This window comes from Berghia stephanieae, chromosome 2 (assembly GCF_034508935.2).
Source record: "Berghia stephanieae isolate SIO BIC M18660-M18661 chromosome 2, UCSD_Bste_1.3, whole genome shotgun sequence".
Taxonomy (NCBI): domain Eukaryota; kingdom Metazoa; phylum Mollusca; class Gastropoda; order Nudibranchia; family Aeolidiidae; genus Berghia; species Berghia stephanieae.
Window position 1 is genome coordinate 58665562 of NC_088361.1, and position 25000 is coordinate 58690561.

General features: G+C 36.1%; 1 protein-coding gene across 3 annotated transcripts in view; it reads right to left on the reverse strand.

Moving 5' to 3' along the window:
- LOC144965232 (uncharacterized) overlaps window positions 1–25000 on the reverse strand; it is a 199191-nt gene that overhangs the window by 50640 nt on the left and 123551 nt on the right. For all 3 annotated transcript variants that reach the window (XM_078900340.1, XM_078900342.1, XM_078900341.1), the window contains one exon: window positions 19651–19888. In XM_078900340.1, coding sequence (XP_078756466.1) covers window positions 19651–19888 — 238 coding nt within the window. The remainder of the gene's footprint in view (window positions 1–19650; window positions 19889–25000) is intronic.

Here is a 25000-nt window from a genome sequence, read left to right on the forward strand (position 1 = left end):
GTAATGGAGCGAATTATTATTTTTTATCTTTTAATTTCCAAATATGTTCGCTGAGTTTTGTGGATGTTTTTTTGTTAGTGTTTCTAAATGTTGAGGTGTGGAGGTTGTATCTTGTTTTGAAATTATTTTCTGTTAGTCCTACACCATCTCAAACAACTACTTCCTCAAACAAATGTGTGGAAAAAAAGTATCTAAAAGTAATGTAAACACCATACGCTTGTCTTACAAAGCATGCAGAAAAAATCGCATTTAAAAGCTTGGCCAGAAAACTTCGCCAAGTCCCAGGGTGTGAGAGTTTTTGCCAAGATGAGGGTCATTAAATCGATCGATATTTGGAGGGCGAGTTTTATGGACAAATTTTTAAATATGAGTTTTTCCAGAATCCGACAGTTAACTAGTTAAAATCTCCGGTGGCCGCCTGTAATAACTTTACTGATTTAATACAGAAATTTCCCAAACGTCAAGCTGACACGAGGCTATTTTACAATAACTGGCAAAACATTTTTGTTTTTATTGGGTATGAAAACTTTTACCCGATATTTTAATAGATTAAAGTGACCCTTTATTCGATAACCAGTCTCAAACCTGAGACTTCTATGAAATGTAGAGGGTAGTAATCATAATGTATTATGAAGGAATATTGAGTCATAATTTTTTCTGGATAAAATAATAAACAGTATTTTGTCAGTGTCGTCATTTTACAGAATTTTTACAGCAACATTCTATGCGTCAAGCTGACGTGAGGCTATTGGCAAGGCTTGAAAATTCAATGAATAACTCGATTGATATTTTGCTGGGAAATGAGGGCCATTCCCATGCAGATTGTCTTGGAATTTGATTGCTTTTTTCAATGAAGATGGTCTAATGGCTTGCGTTTAACATGTGTCTCAAAGATTAAAGCAACATTAGGTAATGCAATATTTCATCATACAAGTGGATTAAGTTACAAAGCACGGCAAAAGAGATAAAAGACATAAAATAGAGTGAAAGACAGATATAGATATATATACCAAGCTGTTTGGCACCTTTCATACACACTTGTTCAGTTCTTTATCTTACAACGGTGCCTGCTCCTTAATTTCTTAATTAGACAGATAGAGAGATAGAAAGGTAGATAGATGAATAGACAGTTAAACAGAGAGATAGAAAGAGATATAGATAGATAGATAGAAAGATAGATATAGAAAGACATATATATATATAGATAGATTATATATATATATATATATATATATATATATATATATATATATATATATATAGATAGATAGATAGATAGATAGATAGATAGATAAAAAAGATCGATAGATAGATAAATAGAGATAGAGAGAGACAGACACATAGAAAGAGAAAGGATTGTAGAATAAATAAGACAGACAGAGAGAGAGAGAGAGAGGGAGAGAGAGAGAGAGAGAGAGAGAGAGAGAGAGAGAGAGAGAGAGAGAGAGAGGGGAGGGAGGGAGAGAGAGAGAGAGGAGAGAGAGAGAGAGAGAGAGAGAGAGAGAGAGAGACATATTATTCTGATGCCCATAAGGTGATTTCATATGTGTGACTCATCGTGTTAAACTGGTTATACGTCAGAGTTAAGCGGAAGGGACTTTTAGGTTAAAGTAATCAACACACGAAATTTTGATGAACGATGCTCGTTCAATGAACGAGATGATAAACCGATCAATTCGACATTTATAATTCAAGTGTAGAATTTCTATTCTCTTAATAGACCATTCATTTTTCAACTTTGTAAGAGAACTCCACTGAGCTTTTTTTATTTGAAAGGAGCCTTTTATTTGGGCACGGAGAGATATTTTCTACATTTAACCTCTTATATATTTCGATCACTTATCGTGGAATTCTTTCCCAATGTTAAGAACGAAAAATGGTTGATGTATATATATATTAATTCTGAGAAATTGATTGTATTAAAAATAATGCGAGGAACCACTAACTGGTATCGATTCAATGCAAGTACTCCCAGCTCATTGTCATACTCGCTAACCAGGGGGTTGACACAACCCACGTGCTAAATATGATGGCTGTTTTCGATGGGATTTGACTAACCAAATTTTATTTTTCGACGAATTCATCAGGGTGTCTAATCCATCTCACAATACACCCCACATCTTCATGTCAATTGTAAATACCATGCAACATTTGGTGACGGTTGGTCCACTGGTATCGAAGCCTTAGTGTTACAAAAAATCCAATTTGCCAAATATATAATATTAAAAATATCATATTTCTATTCAATAAAACAAATTATTTCAACTCAAATTTCAAAATTTTGGACTATAAATCCAACTTTCAGTATCACTATTTCTCTGACACAACACAATCTTGAGACGGTCACATTTAAGTTAAAGATCTAAAAACGTAAAACATTTTATGGTGTTTATTGGAAACAACGGGTGTCCTGTAGCTTAGTTGGTACAGCACTCGCTTCACACGTAAAGGGACCGAGATCGATCATGGGTGCAGACAAGATTTATATCTGACCCTTCTGATATTGTCCGTTTCACGCTATAGAATCCGGGATTCACTCCGGCTGCCTGGACCAAACGGCTCTGAATAACTATTGGAAACAACAAAATGAATGGTTACATTATGGTGTAGAATGGATACAGTGCCAACCCTATCAGCCATGTACGCTAGACATCTCCATAATGAAATGGCAGGGGTTGACGTGGTAGAGAAAAAGATTGGGTAGGTGGGTCTGTAAGGTCTGAAGGAAAGTACTTTGAGATACTTTGCATCCTATCCAAACGGTAGCAAGCAAAGACTATTGCCCGTTTCACACTATATTGACCGGAATAAACTCCGGCTCCATGCGCCCAATGGCTCTCATTGACTATTGGAAACAACCAAATGTTTACATTATAGTCTATATATGGATATAGAGCCAACCCTGTAAGGCTTGCACCCTAGACATCTCTATTACGAAAAGGCAGGGATTGACTTCGGAATGGGACAGAAACTGCAAATAATAATAATAATAATAATAATAATAATAATAATAATAATAATAATAATAATAATAATAATAATAATAATACTTTATTGCATCCCAAAAAGGATTTTTTTTGTACAGAAAAAGGACAGTATGGTAAACGAGAAGATTAATTATACCTTAATGAAAAGGAGAGGATTTTATATTATCAATAAAAATCCGAGATAAATTGCGAAAAAAAGGAATTTAGTTGATAAAGTTAACTTTCAAATAACAACCCCCCCCCCCCCCCCCCCCCCCACACACACAAAACAAAAAAAAAACCCACGAAAAAAGTACCAACATGAGTGAGTATTTGGGTGATATTTGACCAAAATGAATAAAACTGTGTAGTCGTGAAGGAGATTGCGGTCTGGAGCAAAATGAAAATGAATTTAGGATAGTCGGCCCGCTGTCTTGTGGTATGACACTAGCATTCGGACAGGTAGAGGTCCCTGTTTCGAGTCCCGCTATAGTGACGCAAAGTTGGGTCTTTTGAGAATGCTCTTAATTTACACTCACCACTCCGGTATAAAATGAGTACCAGATTGGTAACAGCATAGTTGAAATAAGTTGTAATCGCGTCTAACAGGCTTTATGACTCGTACTACATTTTAAGCGTTGAAGTCGGTTTGGGGCGATGTGTGTATAATATTTTGAAAAAAAAATCCAAAAGATAACAAAAAACAACTTTTACCTAATAATGTGGCGCTGTTTTCAATGTTGTGTACACGTTGCAAGGGAGTCACGCATAATTTAAATAGGTGATCACGTAATATTTACGTAATACGGTTTGAGACGTGTCTTGCTAAAAAGGGTTGCTGGCTTATGGATTGTGAGCTGCTTTTGTTGTTGTTGGTGCTATTGCTGCTGGAAAAACTTTGGAATTGAGAGAATGTTTTTGACATTGTCATGCACAATAAAAACAGCAATAATTATATGATTTACAAACGCATTGAATATAGAGGCCCATAGTTTTAAACTTACTTTTCAAACGTCACGTATAACAGTGAGAATTATATAACTGATTGTATGTGTATGTTTTGGTGGCTCACGTGTTTGGCAACATGAAGGAACAAAACCATGTGTCAAGTGAATTCCATCCACGAAGGTAAGATTAGACTTAAAGAGAGCGATAACTCACTTGGATTTGTTATGACTGTGAAACAGACCGACTATGTATATCATTTGATTCCAGGGAAACCTTGCAAAGAATAAGGTGAAGAGACTGGAGATAGTGAGCTAAAGATAGGTCGAGCTGGCAAATATTATGTTCTTATTTTCCTAACTTCTATTCTCCCTCATCCTCCCCCCCCCCCCCCCCATATATCCAATCCTCTTCCTCCTCCTTCTGCTCCTTTGCCTCCTTCTGCTCCTCCTCCTCCTCCTCCTTCTCCTCCTCCTCCTCCTCCTCCTCCTCCTCCTCCTCCTTCTATTTCTCTTCCTCCTCCTCCTTCTACTACTATGTACTAGTACAATTACACGCACAACAACAACAACAACAACAACAACAACTACTACTACTACTACTACTACTACTACTACTACTACTACTACTACTACTACTACTGCTACTATTATTATTATTATTATTATTATTATTATTATTATTATTATTATTATTATTATTATTATTATTATTATCACAACTACTACTACTACTACTACTACTACTACTACTACTACTACTACTACTACTACTACTACTACTACTACTACAACTACTACTACTACTACTACTACTACTACTACTACTACTATTAACTACTACTACTACTACTACCACTACTACTACTACTACTACTACTACTACTACTATTACTACTACTACTACTACTACTACTACTACTACTACTACTACTACTACCACTACTACTACTACTTTTTTCCCAAACTGTTTTGATTTGTTTTCAAATTCTTCAGCGATAGAGTTTGATGGATTGATAGATAAATATATAGACAGACAGAAATATAGGCTTATAGATAGATAAATAGACAGATAGATAGATAGATGGATAGATAGATAGATAGATAGATAGATAGATAGATAGATAGAGAGAAAAGAATTATATGTAGATAGATAGGATGGATAGATAAATAGATAGATAGTTGGATAGATAGATTGATATATAGATTGATATATAGATAGATAGATATGTAGATAGATACGGTAGATCGATAAAAAGGATATATATATATATATATATATATATATATATATATATATATATATATATATATATATATATATATATTTACCACAATGTTTGAGACAGTCTACATTAATGTTTCAGGCTTAATTCGCCATCGTCAGGACTGAGTTGTTTTGTTGACTGTTGTCAACCGGAACCACTTCAACAAACAACAACAGTCAACAAAGCAACTCAGTCCTGACGATGGCGAATTAAGCCTGAAACATTAATGTAGACTGTCTCAAACATTGTGGTAAATATTTAAAAATAATATATATATATATATATATATATATATATATATATATATATATATATATCCTTTCTATCGATCTACCGTATCTATCTACATATCTATCTATCTATTTAAAAATAATAATTCGCTCCATTACTACATGTCGAGCACTTTTCGTAACATATTTGTATCAAACACGATTCAATATATATATATATATATATATATATATATATATATATATATATATATATATATATAAATTTATTCGAAGATAGATAGATAGATAGATATATAGATAGATAGATATAGATAGATATGTAGATATATTATAGACATTTGCATGGCCGTGGTTGTTCGCTTAAAGGATCGAAAATTCGTTTGTTTTTTTGTAATAACATTATAGTTTCTGATATACCTTCTCGCTTAAACCTAAGCATTAATACTACCGTACTTTGAAAAAACACGTTATTGGGTGGGGGGGGGGGGGGGGCAGAAACCTTCAAATATCGATTGATTAACGATTATCATGTCAAAACTCTCAAACCTGTGATTTCTTTAATCCCAAGTTTGAAAGTTTTTGACAATATGAAGGTCATCTTAATCGATCGATATTTGGAGAAGTTTTCTAGCCAAAAATATTTTACTGTGTTTTTTCAGAGTATGGCGAAATACACGTGAAGTTGCCAGTTGTGTCTTATCAAGATATTCGGTTCCTACAGGGTTAGGGTGAGATGATATCTTATTCTGAGTATCATTAACCTTTAAGCAAATGAGGTTTTGATAACAAAAAATATACTCTCAATACTAGCAGAATACTCTTTGTTTTATAATTTCACAGTTTTATAAAACACGTTTTATCCACACTTTTCGATTAAACTAAATCAGAAGTTTCGTAAAATGACAAATTCGTAAGCAGGCACTTGTGTAGGTTAAGAATCTAAATATGATGTGTATGAAGCGTGCCACGAAAAGCGAAAAGAAATGTACAAGAAGAAAGTCATCTTCAAAACTTTACCTATCTACCTCAAGTGGAGAAAAACGTAAATCAGACTTCAAAATTTCTCTTTTCGCTATTGATTATGTCATAAAATTCCACAACATCAATAACTTGCTTTACTTAAACCCGAGAGATAGCGAAAAATATAGACATTTGATGGGCTCGTGAAGATAAAACATTCAATTGATCCGGTGAAATGTCAGCGAAATGCTATCATGCTGGGTAAATTCTTTTGCAAAATATTATGATACAACAATTTTTCTCTCTCCTGGTTATGGCTGAAAAGAATTAATGTTGAGACATTCGGGTCAATTCCATGCCCATGATATAATACGAGTAATAGTAAAGAATACGAAAAGCAACATCAGTTCTGCCCTCTCAGTTCTACCCATACTTAAAATTTTGGCCAGATAACTCGTCTTTCAAATATCGATCGATTTAAATTAGTGCGGGGCGGTCCTTGGCAAGCTTAAGGACCACGGTCCTACGGTCCTTGGGAAATGAAGACCGCAAGGACCGGTCTCTAGACCGGTCCGTTCATTCTTGAACCGTTAAAGACCGCTACACGATGAAAACCGTGGCCTACAGGAGTAAAACACACGGAGTAGTCACACTCATTTCAAATTGTAACCTAATTAGAGAAGAGGGGTGATGCCTTCTTTATTTGCTCACCGTACTTCATTGTTACTTCGATAATTTAATAAAATTTGAAATTTATCCCCATTAACGGAGATAATGGCATCGCCCAAGGCGTTGATCGAGTTGTTCGTGGCGTTGATACACACACGCAACTCCTACCCCCCCCTCCCCCCCCCCCACACACACACACATTAGAGGGCAGCGAGCATTGAAGAGTAAGAGAGAGACGTGAAGTTATAATAAGAGGGGGTGGATGAGGTGATAAGAGGGGTCGATGGTGACTTTTCGCCAGATCTAACAAACTCAGCTACCCATTCATTGCTGAGTAGACAGGGATTCAGAAAAAAATCGACTGCACCCGGGATCGATCTCTGGCCCTTTGCGTATAAAGAGAGTGCTCTATCAACTGAGCTATCGGGGTCCCCAAATATTCTATTGGACCTTTTAAAAATACAGACGTTATAACTGGTTTTTTTGGACGGAAGAAACTAATGAAACTCATATTACTTGATTAGTTAAACACCAAACGAAATTTTAATATTATTGTATTATTTTAAATGACAACAATGCGATAGAAAGGAGTGGCGACAAGAGATGGACAAAAGAAAACAAAAAATCAGACTGGCAACTTGCTAGGTTCGACACACACACACACACACACACACACACACACACACACACACACACACATCTTTAGTAGTCACATACATTTCAAACAATAACCCATTAGAGAAGAGGGGTCATGCCTTCATCATAGATCATTGTCATTGCGATCATTATGGTGTAGTAAATTTTGAAATTTACCCCGTATAATGGAATCGTCCAAGGCGTGCGCCTCCTGTTCCCCCATCTCACACACGAAAGGGCGGTTTGCGGAGTGGAGGGAGGTGGTCGTCTGCCTCTATGGTCGTCTGTGTCGTTTAGTGTATGGCAAAGGGGGGTGGGTGCGATTAATTAAGTGGGATGGGTGGTGATTGGTGGAAGATAGGCAAAGGACCGAGGCAACGAATCGCTGGGGAAGTAGTATGGCGCGAGACCGTTGAAAGGTGATAAGAAGTGAGGACCGCCGGCGGTCTTCCTCTTTGGGACTGGACCACGGTTCACAGCTAAAAGACCGTGGGACCGGTCCTCGGTCCGGTCCTCAGCGCGGCACTAATTTAAATGACACTCATCTTGGCAAAACTCTGAAACCTGGGACTTCGGGCAAACCGTGGAGATTGGACCGGCATAGATAAACCGCCGATGGGACGATCATTCCCTGTCCTTTCAAGACAGTAAACATGATTGATGTTGTTTTAGAAGATGTGCTTCAAGAAAAGCGAAAGACAAAGCAAAAAAGAACATTTTGGACTAAAAATTGGTTTCAAAAACGACCATTTTACACCCACACAAACATTATATTTTTAAAATAAAGAAAAAGAAAATTTCTGCACAGGTGTTTTTAAAATTAAATAACCAATATAAACCAATAAGATACGTAGATTTATATATGTTATTTCTAAGAAAATTACACTTTGATTGTTTTACAAACAGCTTCTTTTATTTAAAAACTGAGCATTATCATTCCGCGGTGTTTGTTTTTATAATTTATATCATCATCATCATCATCATCATCACCACCATCACAATCATCATTATTATTGTTTTTATTATTATCATCATCATCATCATCATCATTATTATTATTATTATTATTATTATTATTGTTATTGTTATATTATTATCATCATCATAATCATCATCATCGTCATTATTATTATTATTATTATTATTATTATGATTATTATTATTATTATTATTATTATTATTATTATTATTATTATTATTATTATTATCATTATATGCGTTTTTCTTAAACTACTATAATATCATATGCGATATGCCATAGGGAATTGACTTTATCTGCATTGAAATAAAAAATCTAAATAAAATATTGTTCAGATATTTATTTATCCAAGCATAAAAATGTGATCTGTACGCGTAGACTTGACTAATTTGAGGTTGCTCATTACGAATCTGTAATTATTTTTTTTTATATAGTCGGGAAAAAAAAAACATTTTTTTATGATAAGGAATGTCTCCCAAGTGATAACCCGGATCGGCCCGGAGCGAGAGAGGATTTATTGCCCGCTGTCGGGCGCTTTCTCCCTCGACATACGCGATCGGCCCATTGAGCATGCGGGACGATCGCCATGTGCAAATGGCCCATAAGAATCAATCCATTCACGTGCCAACCCCGAGATTGCCAAGTCTCAGATGGACTTCGAAAGGGGTTCAAATACACACTTACACTTCACCCATCACATTAAAACACAAAATCAACCTTACAATATACGTCATTAATCGCTTGTTAGCCGCTCTTTATGTGTGCGCTCTCTTACAAATTCTGGCACGCCTAAAACTCATTAACAACTGAATTGAGTGAAGTCATAATATAATACGGGGAAAGTGCCTTGCTCATTGACATAGACCTGGTGCCAAGGTGAGTCATCCACCCAAACACTGACAACATGAACTGCAGTCCTTTTCGCTCGAATTCTTAAGAAGAGAAGACACGATGACATATGTTCGGTCATTAACTAACACGAATGAAAAGATCACACCAGACCTTTTAAAACTTGTATTGAATTCGTCAACAACTATGATTAACCATCTTGTCTGTGGTCAATCTCATCCATTTTATGATCCATAATCATCGAGACAAGATAACAACCCCCTGTCTGTGATGTCGCATGTGAAAAACCATTAATCCAATAACTAATCACTATTCATACATACTAGTTCATTAAATAATACGTGTATTAGTGTGGACTCCGGTCTTTCCATACCATAAAAGTTAAAGGCTATGAGCACAACATAACATAACAATGAGTATTCAGCATTAATGTATAAATCAATATATAAGATAATATTAAAAGGTTTATTTTCGGAATTCAGTAAGCTCTAAGAACTAATGCGGCTATACTCAAATAACGAAATGAGTGGCACTACACTGGTCATCCGAATCAATAACGTCCTTACCAAGCCTCTGAATGCTCCACTTAGAAACCTTATCCTCCCCCTTATATCTGACGCACTCCCTCCATCTTTACTAACCTCTACTCCTGATTATGTGAAAGTTTCCACATCCTCTACATCTCTTCCATAAGTTCAGCTTTTCCTCGGATTTCATGAACTTACATTTTCTACGTTGATTATGATTTCTGTACAGTTTGCATATTTTTCAAACCGCCTTGTGGTTTTGTTCTGCAGATGCTCATATTTTGATGAACTGAGAGCGATGTCATCAGCAAATTCAATTTCCTCTAGAGTTGTACATAAATTCCATATTATGCCATTGTTTCCTATCTGTTTTGCCTTTCCCATTATCCAGTCTATGACTAATAGAAACAAAAATCTTGAAGCCGCTATTATATTTGATAGCCACCAATAACGTCCAATGAGACAATACTTCCCCAGAACATGCCAACCAATTTAATGCACGGGATTATAATTATTCCTACCTCTTCATCACACAGAATCTGCCCACCGAAGAGAGTTTAAGTCAAAATATTGTGGTTGGAGGTTTACCTCTCGTTCAAACATATTAACGTCAGTTATGGACATTTGAACGGTTTGTTCCATATTACAGTAAAGTGTTGTCACAGAGGATGTGTCGATTGAAAGGAGGAAAGGGGGGAGGTGGTATGGAACGTTGAGATAAATAAAAAAAATTATAACTGAAAAAGTTAGTTGAAGTAAATTTGATTAAAATATTTGTTTTCTACTTTTTCTTTTCTTGGGCGTCGAAATCCATACCAATATTCCTTCATTCATAAATATTAACACAGGCATACAAGTCATGCACACATCGAAAACTAAAATCGTGAGAAATATATAAATATATATAAATATAATTATACTCGTCTCGATTTGAGACTTTTTGCCAGGTAAATTCAGAGAAAAGTTTTCTGACCAAAAAGAACCATTTTTTGGTCAGCACATGGCAGGTTTGTGTAGGATTTTGAATATGCCCTAGTCTGGCTTATTGGTCTTCGGTATTGACACTCGGCTTCTTTCTGGTTCGAGTCCCGCTGGACGGCACAAAATTGAAATCTTGGATAAGCTCTTCACTCATTTTCTCTTTTCGTACTCGGGTGTAACAATTCAAGGCCGCCTCCTACGTGTAAAGTGTTGCTGTTGGATTGGAACCATTTGTAATACACATTAATTTAGTGGTGTTTACTCGGTCTAGAAACACACATTTTCTACCTCAAGCTGAGTATAAGGGTCGTTTACTGCTTAGATCGTCTGTGTTACAACTTATTTTCACTGATAAGACTTAAGGCATTTACTAGTCGAGAATTACATTAAATTTAGGGTAATGTAGTGATTCCAAAATCACATAACCTTTTCAAAATCACACATAACTTTCTCACAGCACCACCTACATAATTTTATAACCCTGCCTAAATTACAACGATGACCTGTATAATTTTATAACGCTGCTTTAATTACAGATCAGATCAGATGCCTTCGTAATTATTGCCCTGCTATCGGAGTTACCGAGATCAAAGTGCCTAGCAGTGCCTGCAACAAGATATGAAGTGAATAGAAAAGTGCCAGAAGACAATAGAGAATAAAAATTTTTCGCGGCGGTGGTGGGGTTTGAACCTGTGACCTTATTGGTACGACAACTCCGCCTGGCAGGTGAGAGCGTGGCTCTACCGTGTGAGCTATCCACGAACACAAAAAATATTCGTTTCAAACTCAAAGTCATTACTTGATCCCTCTCTCACCCACTTCTTGAGACCGCCGATTCGTTCGTACACCACCATCGCGAATAATTTTGACCAGCAGTTAAGCTTAATAGCCAATATTCTCAACACAAACATATAACATAGAAACGATTGAGACATAGAGTATGCTCCGGTGTATGGGGTGAATTTTTAATTCAGAAAAGTGAGTGGAGCAGGCACTTATGTTGGTAACAACAAGATATGAAGTGAATAGAAAAGTGCCAGAAGACAATAGAGAATAAAAATTTTTCGCGGCGGTGGTGGGGTTTGAACCTGCGACCTTATTGGTACGACAACTCCGCCTGGCAGGTGAGAGCGTGGCTCTACCGTGTGAGCTATCCACGAACACAAAAAATATTCGTTTCAAACTCAAAGTCATTACTTGATCCCTCTCTCACCCACTTCTTGAGACCGCCGATTCGTTCGTACACCACCATCGCGAATAATTTTGACCAGCAGTTAAGCTTAATAGCCAATATTCTCAACACAAACATATAACATAGAAACGATTGAGACATTGAGTATGCTCCGGTGTATGGGGTGAATTTTTAATTCAGAAAAGTGAGTGGAGCAGGCACTTATGTTGGTAACAACAAGATATGAAGTGAATAGAAAAGTGCCAGAAGACAATAGAGAATAAAAATTTTTCGCGGCGGTGGTGGGGTTTGAACCTGCGACCTTATTGGTACGACAACTCCGCCTGGCAGGTGAGAGCGTGGCTCTACCGTGTGAGCTATCCACGAACACAAAAAATATTCGTTTCAAACTCAAAGTCATTACTTGATCCCTCTCTCACCCACTTCTTGAGACCGCCGATTCGTTCGTACACCACCATCGCGAATAATTTTGACCAGCAGTTAAGCTTAATAGCCAATATTCTCAACACAAACATATAACATAGAAACGATTGAGACATTGAGTATGCTCCGGTGTATGGGGTGAATTTTTAATTCAGAAAAGTGAGTGGAGCAGGCACTTATGTTGGTAACAACAAGATATGAAGTGAATAGAAAAGTGCCAGAAGACAATAGAGAATAAAAATTTTTCGCGGCGGTGGTGGGGTTTGAACCTGCGACCTTATTGGTACGACAACTCCGCCTGGCAGGTGAGAGCGTGGCTCTACCGTGTGAGCTATCCACGAACACAAAAAATATTCGTTTCAAACTCAAAGTCATTACTTGATCCCTCTCTCACCCACTTCTTGAGACCGCCGATTCGTTCGTACACCACCATCGCGAATAATTTTGACCAGCAGTTAAGCTTAATAGCCAATATTCTCAACACAAACATATAACATAGAAACGATTGAGACATTGAGTATGCTCCGGTGTATGGGGTGAATTTTTAATTTAGAAAAGTGAGTGGAGCAGGCACTTATGTTGGTAACAACAAGATATGAAGTGAATAGAAAAGTGCCAGAAGACAATAGAGAATAAAATTTTTTCGCGGCGGTGGTGGGGTTTGAACCTGCGACCCTCCTAATCGCTTAATCAGACAAATGAATGCTCACTCACAACCAATCCGCTTGCCAGCTTATTTGACTCAGGTTGACATCTACGAATAAGATAAGGACCAAATAACCATTGATTGAGCGAGTAGTAAAGAATGAGAGAGGATGAAAATTAACGTACTAATTAATTAAAGATTTACTATTATACATTAGTTTAATTGTGTGTTAACCTGTTATTGTGTGAGGCTATTCTATTAATTTATTTTAAAGTATTTCTGCTTTAACGGGGATTAATTATTTATCTTATGAACTTCATCTTCCTCTATGTGCCACTGCAACACTGCTACTTATTTCTTTAAATTAAAACTTCATTACTATCTGTCGAGTCGCCAGGATCGTAACCCATCTATAACAGAGTGAAAGATGCACCAGGCAACTTCTGTATCTGAGGAAAATTATTTCACTTCCATTTGTCCTTCCCTACCCGCCACTTTTCCTACAGCGCTTTACAAATAAGAATCATGCACTGTTAGTTCTTCAGTTACAATTTTAAATTTAAAAAACTAATTATCAATTTACTCTATCTTTAATAATACGAAAAGTATCCTCACATTCAAAGGGAAATCTTGTGGTGTTTAAGCCTTAAGCAGAGGAAGGATCTACGCTCGAAATCTTCTGCAAGGTCCACATATGATCTCTCTCTCTCTCTCTCTCTCTCTCTCTCTCTCTCTCTCTCTCTCTCTCATATATATATATATATATATATATATATATATATATATATATATATAGAGAGAGAGAGAGAGAGAGAGTGAGAGAGAGAGAAATAGAGAGAGAAAGAGAGAGAAAGAGAGAGAGAGAAAGAAAGAGAGAGAAAGAGAGAGAGAAAGAGAGAGAGAGAAATATATATATATATATATATATATATATATATATATATATATATATATATATATATATCCTTTCTTAAAAAAAATATAGCATTGTGGAGAACATTGTGCTTATTTGAGTCAATAAAAAAATTGACACGGCGCACAACTCTACTGAAAGATTTGAAAATTAGTAATGTATTTTTTACAGATAGATAAACAGATAACTTGATTTCCTTTTATAATTTAAAGTCAGTTTGAAAGTTCGTTGAGTCAAACAGATATCATAAAATATGTACCAACGACGACACTTGACTCCCAAAATCAACTAATTTTGTCACTGTAAAAAGTTGTCAATTTGCGTCATCTATTTATGACATCAAGTATTATTATTACTTCCGTTATGTTGTTGATTTAGCGGATTTCGGTCGCCATTTTGATTCTTTTTTTACTATTAGGGTTAGCTCGAGAGGTTAGTCATAAGTGTTATTAAAGGTGCTAGGGTGTTTGTTTTTCCATAAGTTAAGTAAAGGGGAGACATTCCGAAAGCTCCTACATCCCCAGTATTCTTTAAATTTGTATTTTCACTGTTGATATTTTGTCAGGCATTTATTTATTCAGTTAGTCATTATATAGAAGTATTTTTAAAACTCTAGAACAAACCTGCAGTCCGAGAGTTGTTTTTTTTTCTATTAGGGTTAGCTCGAGAGGTTAGTCATAAGTGTTATTAAAGGTGCTAGGGTGTTTGTTTTTCCATAAATTAAGTAAAGAGGAGACATTCCGAAAGCTCCTACATCCCCAGTATTCTTTAAATTTGTATTTTCACCGTTGATATTTTGTCAGGCATTTATTTATTCAGTTTGTCATTATATAGAAGTATTTTAAAAACTCTAGAACAAACCTTGATAGATTTGTGAAAGTTTAACATTTCCTTATTTGACCATTGTTTTGATTTTCGGCCGCCATTGTGATTTGTTAAGTATTGAAAGGTAGTGCAAAGCAGTCCGAGAGTTGTTTTTTTCTATTAGGGTTAGCTCGAGAGGTTAGTCATAGTGTTATTAAAGGTGCTAGGGTGTTTGTTTTTCCATAAGTTAAGTAAAGGGGAGACATTCCGAAAGCTCCTACATCCCCAGTATTCTTTAAATTTGTATTTTCATCTTTGATCTTTTGTCAGGCGTTTATTTATTCAATTTGTCATAATTTTTTCTATTAGGGTTAACTCGAGATCGGAGGATTTTTTTAATATAAGGGTTAGTCATAAGTCTTATTAAAGTGCTAGGGTGTTTGTTTTTCCTATTGGGGTTAATTAAAGGTACTAGGTTGAATTTTTTCTTTGGGTTAGTTGAGGGAATATATTATTAAAGTTGTTTCCCTTTGTAGGGGCTTTCGGAAGGCCTCCCAAGTAAAGTGTAGTAAAGACTTGGGACGTATTGATATAGATATCTACTGACTGATAAACCAAAATCATGCCGAATAAAGCATGGCAGCGACGACAAGCACGTCAATTAAATTTTGCATTCAGAACTAGATCTACTAATACTACTACGACTACTCCTTCCGCTACTTCTACTACTAATACTAATAATACAGAAACTGCTCCTCAACAAAATGTAGCTCAAACAGTGGAAATTACATCAGCTGCAGATCAAGAACAGGATACAACTACAATACCTCTTATCTGACCACACAACACAGGACACATGAACAAAGTTTGTCGTTTTTGTTCAGCAAAACTATGGCACGGTGAATCAACCTCGCTATGCTGTGCCAACGGGGAAGTATCACTGGCACCTTTACAACCCCTTCCGGATAATATAAAGAGTCTTTACACGGGTAACGACACAAATTCTAAGCATTTTCGAGAACACATCCGTGCTTACAATTCTATGTTTGCATTCGCCTCCTTGGGTGTACACGAAGATTTCTTGCCTCCTGGGATATACTGTTTCCGAGTTAGTGGTACCGTCTACCATAGAATAGGTCATATTCAACCCAACAGTGATAATGATAGACCAAAATTTGCCCAACTTTACATTTATGACACTGAACACGAAATTCAAAATAGGCTTTTTTGGAATAGAAGTCTTAATACTGATATTTTGACAACTATATCTACCATCATGGCTACTGTTAGTCCCTTTGTTGAATTATATAAGCATGCCGCTGCAGCTATTGAAGATGCTGGAGATCAAGGGAAGGATATTAGAATGGTGCTGCAAGCAGATTCATCAAAAGATCCCCGTAGATATAATTTACCGACTGCTTCAGAAGTTGCTGTTTTACTCCCAAATAACCCTATCAACTGTAGTAACCGGAGGGATATTGTATTATACCGCAAATCAGATGACCATCCAAACCAACAGTCAATTATGCGTATCAGTGAAACACATCCTCACTTTGATCCGTTGCATTATGTGCTCTTCTTTCCAAAAGGAGAAGAAGGTTGGGTGCCCAACATTAAATTCAACAGAAAGCGAACCGGTCAGGTCAGTCCATCATTATTTTATGCTTATCGACTTATCGACTTATGGAGAGAGATAGTTTTAATGTAATCTTGCACGGAGGTCGTCTCCTGCAACAATATTGTATTGATCAGTATGCTAAAGTTGAAGAGCAACGCCTGCAATACATTCGATTTAATCAACAGTCATTACGAGCAGAATTGTATCAAGGACTGGTGGATGCAGTGTATCGAGGTGACGCACATGGAGCTACAGTAGGGACCAAAATTGTTTTACCATCTTCATTCACAGGGGGTCCAAGAAACATGCTCCAATTATACCAAGATGCAATGTCAATTGTTCGCAGATATGGTAAACCAGACTTATTCCTTACTGTGACATGTAATCCATGTTGGCCAGAGATAACAAATGAACTGCATTCACGACAAACAGCTGCAGACCGACCAGATTTAGTCGCAAGGGTCTTTAAAATGAAATTAGGGGCATTGATGGAAGAGATAATTAAAAAAGAACTTTTTGGCAAAGTCTTAGCATATGTGAAGGTCATTGAATTTCAAAAGAGAGGCCTACCACATTCTCACATCCTGATTATCCTTGATCGCAGTGCCAAACCCATAACTACTCAAGATATTGATAGGTAGGTGTGTGCAGAAATTCCACAAAACAAAACATTACAGAATTTAGTTTCAAAACACATGATGCATGGTCCCTGTGGCCTGGCCAATCCCAACAGTCCATGCATGAAAGATGGCAAGTGTTCCAAGAGATTTCCAAAATCATTCAGTGAGACGACACATACAAATGACTCCACTTATCCCCTGTATCAGAGACGTAATGATGGAAAATCAATCTTCAAAAGAGGAATTGCCCTTGACAATAGATGGGTTGTCCCATATAACCCGTATCTCCTCAGCAGATATATGGCACATATCAATCTTGAGGTGTGCAACAGCATAAAAGCGGTGAAATACATGTATAAGTATGTGTACAAAGGACATGATAGAGTCATGGTAGAATTCCAAGGGGAACAAGATGATGAAATTAGGATATTTGCAACGACAAATTGCTCACAGTCGAAAAATGAAGATGAATCATGACCAACAGTTAGCATTTACTGCCATTTTGGAAGCAATTGACGTACCTGAACAAGACCGGGTGAATAATGTCTTCTTCATCGATGGCCCTGGTGGAACTGGTAAAACCTATGTATATAACACGCTGCTTGCAGAAATCAGAGGTCGAGGACTTTCAGCTACACCTGTTGCATCATCTGGAATTGCTGCAGAATTATTGCACGGTGGTAGAACAGCACATTCAACGTTCAAAATTCCAATTCCAATAACGGATAACAGCACCTGTAGCATCAGTCGCCAATCAGACACAGCTAAGTTACTAAAGAGTAGTTCTCTCATAATTTGGGATGAAGCACCTATGATGGACAGGCGTGTGTTTGAATGTGTGAGCAGGACATTTTGTGACATAACAGGCATTTCAAAACCTTTTGGCGGCAAAGTGGTTGTACTTGGAGGGGATTTTCGGCAAATTCTACCTGTTGTTAACAAAGGAAGTGAAGCCGATATATTAAGTGTCACACTTAACAAGTCAATTATTTGGAATTTTGTCACCATTTTTCACCTGAACAAGAACATGAGGGTTACTGATGACAATAACTGTTTTGCAAATTGGCTTCTCCGCATGGGAAATGGTACAGAGCCGGTTTTCAGCGAAATAGGAAAGTATTCTGTTAAATTACCTACAGCGCTATGCCTTCCTGAAAATGACCCAGAATGCTTGATAAATGCTGTATACAATGATTTGAATCTGAACTTTGCGGATGAACGTTATCTATCAGAGAGAGCAATTTTGACTACAACCCATGAAAATGTTGACAAAATAAATGCAGCCGTTCTGTCCAGGTTGACCTCATCAACTGAACAAATTTACCGCAGTGCTGATTCCATTCAAAGTGACTCTGACATCAACTTATACCCGATTGAATTCTTGAACGAACTTACACCTCCCGGACTTCCTCCACATGCATTACATTTGAAAGCCAACACGTCAGTCATGCTGCTTAGAAATATAAATCCTAAATCAGGCCTCCTAAATGGCACCCGTTTGTTAATAATTAAATTAGGTTCAAAAGTATTAGAAGCCAAGATAATTACCGGTAGTGGAGCTGGCGACATAGTGTTTATCCCTAGAATCAATCTGACGACAACAACGGATTCGGGCTTACCATTTATTCTAAATAGAAGACAGTTTCCGGTACAATTGTCATATGCAATGACAATTAACAAGTCTCAGGGGCAGACATTAAGCAAGGTGGGGATTTTCTTACCACAACCGGTATTCACACACGGACAACTGTATGTTGCTGTGTCACGGGTCAGAGGCTATAGTGGCTTACACTTCATGTTGGGCCACACAGAAAAATCAACCGAAGATATACCGAATTACACAGACAACGTTGTTTACCAATCTGCCCTCATTAATTGATGGTGAGTACAGTTTCGAATGAAAATAGTTCTTTCCCCGCGAAATTGCGGGCTTTTTACTAGTATATATATATATATATATATATATATATATATATATATATATATATATATATATATATATATATAGAGAGAGAGAGAGAGAGAGAGAGAGAGAGATAGTTCCTCTCATTATTGTTATCTCAAAACGAGCACAAAAAGCATAAAAGTCTTCTTCCGCAATTAACAGAAGAGTATTATGTCTTCATCGTTGTATTCGAAGGTGTTATGGGTCATATTTCTTAATTCTTTAAAATACTGAATAGAAACATCTATGACGTCTTTAAAACTTATAGACATCCAAATTATGATTTATGCATTCTATATTGATATATGTAATGATAGGAGTATTGCCAAGTGAGCAACAAGAGCATAATTTATTGCTCAAGTTGTAGACACCATGCCTAAAGTAAGGCTGTAACCTGGTATCAAGGGCCGAGGTGCAATGTCATATCCACCCGACCAACTCAACCCTAATGATAACACTGGAAATATTCATACTTACTATGGGATTGATATAGCTTGAGAAATTATTCTTGTCTTCCTTGATGGTGGTGTAGCTAGCGTAGACGTGATAGGGTAGCGCCATGATAATGAAGCAGGCCAGGACAATGAACAGAGTGACCGCCACTCTCTTCTGTTGATTTAGTATAGAGTCTTTATCCACTGTCGTGTTGTTGCGAAGCCGCTCTGAATGGCGCCTTATCTCTCGGAACATCTGAATGTAGCAGAATAGCAAAATGCTGAAAAGAGACAAAGAACAAAATTCAGGTAAGGATCGGTTGAAATAATCCCGAATATATATTTTTACTAAAAGAAAATTAATAGCATTCTAAGTATTGAGATCTGCGGAGATGGACTTGTCCCTTGAATCTATAATGTGAAAAAGATAACTACGATTGGTTGTTACCATCTAGGATGTGATGCAAACTATTTTCCTTCAAATCATGATTACACCAAGATATCAAATTCTTGCTCAATGAAATCTCCAAGTATATTATTAGTATTTGGTGCACGGAGGGCGATAGGCGGTCATGAATATGGTGTGGCTTTGCTCCGTGACACTCGCTTTGTGATATGAAGGTTGAAGTATAGAATCTAGGAGTGGGCGGTGCAAAGATGAGTCCTTGAAAAAGACGGTTAACTCATATTTTTCCCACTACAACCAGGAGCAAAATGAGTACACCCTAGCAAAAAACAGTATTGTCTCTGTCGAAATAACATATCAGCAGGATCAGCCCTACAATATGAAGTCTAATAATCATAAATGCAGACGATAACTTCCTGTCCTTTTAGACAAAAACTACTCCGCTAAACACATCGTTTTCTAAGCAACAGGAAAACGCATTGGCAAGAAACTTGTTTTGACTTCATGAAATAAAACGACGAGATTCCATTTACACACTTCTTTTTTACTTCAGATTTATCGTCTGCTTTAGTGGCTGTAATTAAGCTCATGTTCAAAGAATACTGTAATTTTAGAAATAGATTACCATGCAGTTGGGGGCACTTAATGGATAAAGTAGGTGATGAATAAATTACTCCACGATATTAAAATCGACAGAGTAATGGATTTATTAAAGACCGAATCTTTCAAGCAACTCTTGCAATGTTCTTTGTTTTTGTTTTGAAATTTCTGGTATTATCTTGGAAAACATTTTCATTTTTATAAGCACGCTCCTTTTTTCATCAAAAATTATCATTTTAAGAATCCAGAACCATAAAACCTTAAAGTTATGATTTTATATTTTACATGAAAGGAGTGTTAGAATAGACAAGACATAAATTATTTTTAGAAGCTTGCATTATATCCTTTCACACAAAATTCAATGAGAAAATGAGCTTTGCTACTAAATCAAATTTTTAAAAGAAAAAAATGCAATCACTCGCTCTTAATGAAATCATGCGCGTAGATCAATTTCATTTCTTTTCTCGTTTCCTATTACCGAGAGTTAAAGTTTTGACTTCAAACAGGTACAGTTTAGTTTTTCTTATCTTCAAAGAAAATCAGTAAATTCTAATGAATAATGAAAAGCATGAGACTGCATGAGGCCTAAAATAATAAGATTAGTATTTTGGTTTACTTATCCTCATTGAAAATCAATAAATTCCATTTATTTAATGGAAAGCACGAGACTGCATGAGGCCTAAAATAATAATAGTGACAACAAACAAAAAAGCAATACACTGGAAAGAGATCAGATAATCCATAATGTTATCTTTTTCAAAATAACTTTTCCATTTTCAACTTTTACGTTGTATATTTTGTGCCCATTTGCATATCTCGTATATATATTTTAGAAATTTAACCTTAAAAGTCCAAACTACTATGTCATTTTCTTGGAATTAAAATGCCAAAATGAGGAAGAAAAGTGTGATGTAAAATATCTGGTTCCTATCTCGTTGAAAGTGTAAAACCACTCTTCCGAGGGGGGGGGGGGGATTGAATACACACATTGTGTAAATGATATTCTGTTTTCAGAGTGATAGTATCTTATTTTTTAGTCTAAATATGCTGGTCGTCATTAAAGACCATCTATCATTGCTCCATTACGTCCCGTAATCCTTATTATCTGCCTATACATCATCATCATTGCCTTTTTCACCCTGGGTCAGGGTATAGGCCACAGACAAACAGTTTCCATCCTTCTCTATCTTGAGCTAACTTGTTAATCTCATTCCAGGTCTTACCACTTCTCTGTATATCAGCTTCTTTAATTCTTCTCCATGTTCCAGGTCTTACCACTTCTCTGTATATCAGCTTCTTTAATTCTTCTCCATGTTCCTCGCGGCCTTCCCCTTGATCTTCTGCCCTGAGGGTTCTAGTCAATGCTTTCTTTGTTATAGTGGAGTCGTTCTTTTAAGCGTGTGTCCAATCCACCTCCATCGTCTTCTTCCTATTTCCTCTCCCACTGGTTTCTGTTGTGTTCTTTTCCATATCCAGTGGGTTTCGCTTACTCCGCGAAGCTGCTTGTTTGGCGAAGACGTCATCGGGTCAGCAGAGTCCTTTCGGCTTTGTCTGCTACTAAAATAGTCATGCTACCTTTTGATTCAGTATGTATGTATATTTGACCTCTGAAGGACTGGTTAAATACACACTCCCAATGATTTTGGAAGCAAAAAAGTAGAAGGTGTGATGACACGACTTTTCTTCCCTATTAGAAGCCTTGTTTACTCACGAGGACTCATTTTCATCACTGTTTGCATTGTGCTTTAAATCGATAGATTATCCGTATTACATCTAGAGATAGATCCATTTCGCAACAAAACGCCGAAAGCCGTGTCACGTAAATATCACATGATCTAATCGAAAGATGAAGGAATCTCTTGTGACATGAAAACAACTTTTTAAAACAAAACAAAAACAACTCTACAATAATAATAATAATAATAATAATAATAATAATAATAATAATAATAATAATAATAATAATAATAATAATAATAATAATAATAATAATAATAATAATAATAATATTAATAATAATAAAATAATAATAATAATAATAATAATAATAATAATAATAATAATAATAATAATAATAATAATATAATAATAATAAAAATAATAATAATAATAATAATAATAATAATACTTTATTGCATCCCAAAAAGGAAATTTTTTGTACAGACGTGTTATAATTTACACAATAAGATAAAAATACAATGGAAATAGGATGTATATATAAAAAAGGAACAATGACGCGACCCTGCTTTTTGTAAAATAAAAAAATCACCATTGTGTAAATAGCATATACGATTCCCCCCATTTTCAACAAGCTGACCATCTGATATTTACTCTATTCATTTTAGGACCTATGCCGCCAAATGAGAGATCTGTTTGGAATGAGTAGGACTAATGGTTTATGAACTCATTTAAAGCTTATGTTGCCTGATCGTAAGCTGATTAATATTATCATTTGGCCATACAAGCTCCAGCTAAAACAAAAGCACAGACAAGTCGCAAACCAAAACCATGTCAATGTGATTATATCTTCATATTTGTTTCTTTTTATAAAAATGGAGGTGGGGTGGGGGGTGGGGGGGGGGGTAGGGTTTAAAGGTGGTGATCGGGGATGACTCAATATCGTTTCTTGTCTTATGATAATTGAGCTTTTATATAGGGCAATATCCACTGAACGTGCTCCAAGCGCTTTACAACGGGTCTCTGACCAATAGCATTACGTAATGTGTAGAACGATACATGACGCCTCTTTGGCGATATTATATTTTTTCCCGACAGAGACAACGCTGTTAACGGCCAGATACTCATTTTACACCTTTATACGGCGAGAGAATGTGTGTAAAGGGCCTTTCCCAAGGACTCATCTATGCATCGAACCCCCATCGCCGCCGCGACATTTTTATTCTTTATTGTCTTCTGGTACATTCCTACTCACTTCATTTCTTGTTGTTATGCGCCGAGCGAGGCTCGAACCCAGGACCGAAATTGAGGGTTATACCACAAGGCCAACAACATAGCAACACATATTAAAACGCCACGCGATCAGGAACCGTATAGATCAATGGCAATTCTCAAGATCACAAAGCCGGGGTCATATATTCAGTCACTGATCACACTTAATGTAGCTTCCCTCTATGACAAGACGAGACGCGCTCAGACAACGACGCAACTATATCAAATTTCATTCTGCTAGCCATGCACATCAATCTTATTTCCTAAGGAATTATGCAAGACTCCCTGAACACAATAACAAGCTTCGATGGTTAAAGTAAATAGCAGGGTGCCTGAACGTGTGAGCCGTAAAGATGTGAAATGGATACAACAGCATCAAATCAAAAATAGCAAGAAACATGATAAGGAAGTTTTCCAGCTCAAAAGACATCTTTGGTCAAACACAAATACGGTAAATTCCTTTATATGTTGTTTTCCCCCTTGTATTTTATTTATTTAATGATTTAATTTAACCCGAAGCGTTGTTTTTTTAAACGTATTATTTCCTACTTATTGAAAGTTGCTATATAATGGGTAAAATGATTACAACATGAAGCAGTATGGCAGAATATAATAAAATATAAGATATAATCCATTGATACTTTAATTTATTCATTTATGATACAGACAAACAAGCGGCTGGCAAGATATTTACGTCGTAGAGATTTATACCAAGCAGCTGATATCGAAATAGTCATAGATTCAATAATATAGTATGGCGACCAAAACATTATCAACTTGTAAATGATGAATAAAATCAACAAAAATCAGTCTGTTATCTAATAGAAAACGACGGGAAAACATAAAAATGATTATGAACATTTATATTATATTTAGAATTATTGCTGAAATTAAATCAAACGTCACAGACATCATTGTGTGTCACGCATCATCGGGGTTGCCAATTTGTCTTTTTTTCAATGTAAAATTTTTAAAAAATGGTCCGTTTGACTTAAATTCCACAAAATATGCAAATTTTCACTCTCGAACTGGCTGGATATTAAGTCATGGGAACGACATAAGAAAATTAAATTTTGTACCCACTTGTACGTGCTTTTTAGTACAAAATGTGTTGTCATAAAAAGTTTGGCATTTTCTCAGACCATTTGGCATTTTCATGTGAGTTTTTAGAGATTTTTTTTTTCTGAATTATATTCCGGCTCTTCGTCTGCTGTAACGAGCCGGGTAGCATTTTTGTTGTTCAATATTTATATATGTTCAATATATATATATATATATATATATATATATATATATATATATATATATATATATATATATATATATATATGTGTGTGTGTGTGTGTGTGTGTGTGTGTCATTAAGGGTATATTGTTAAAAGTTGAGGTTTTAAACATTCGTTGTAAATGTGATTAAGTCATATGAGAGTGTAAGATAG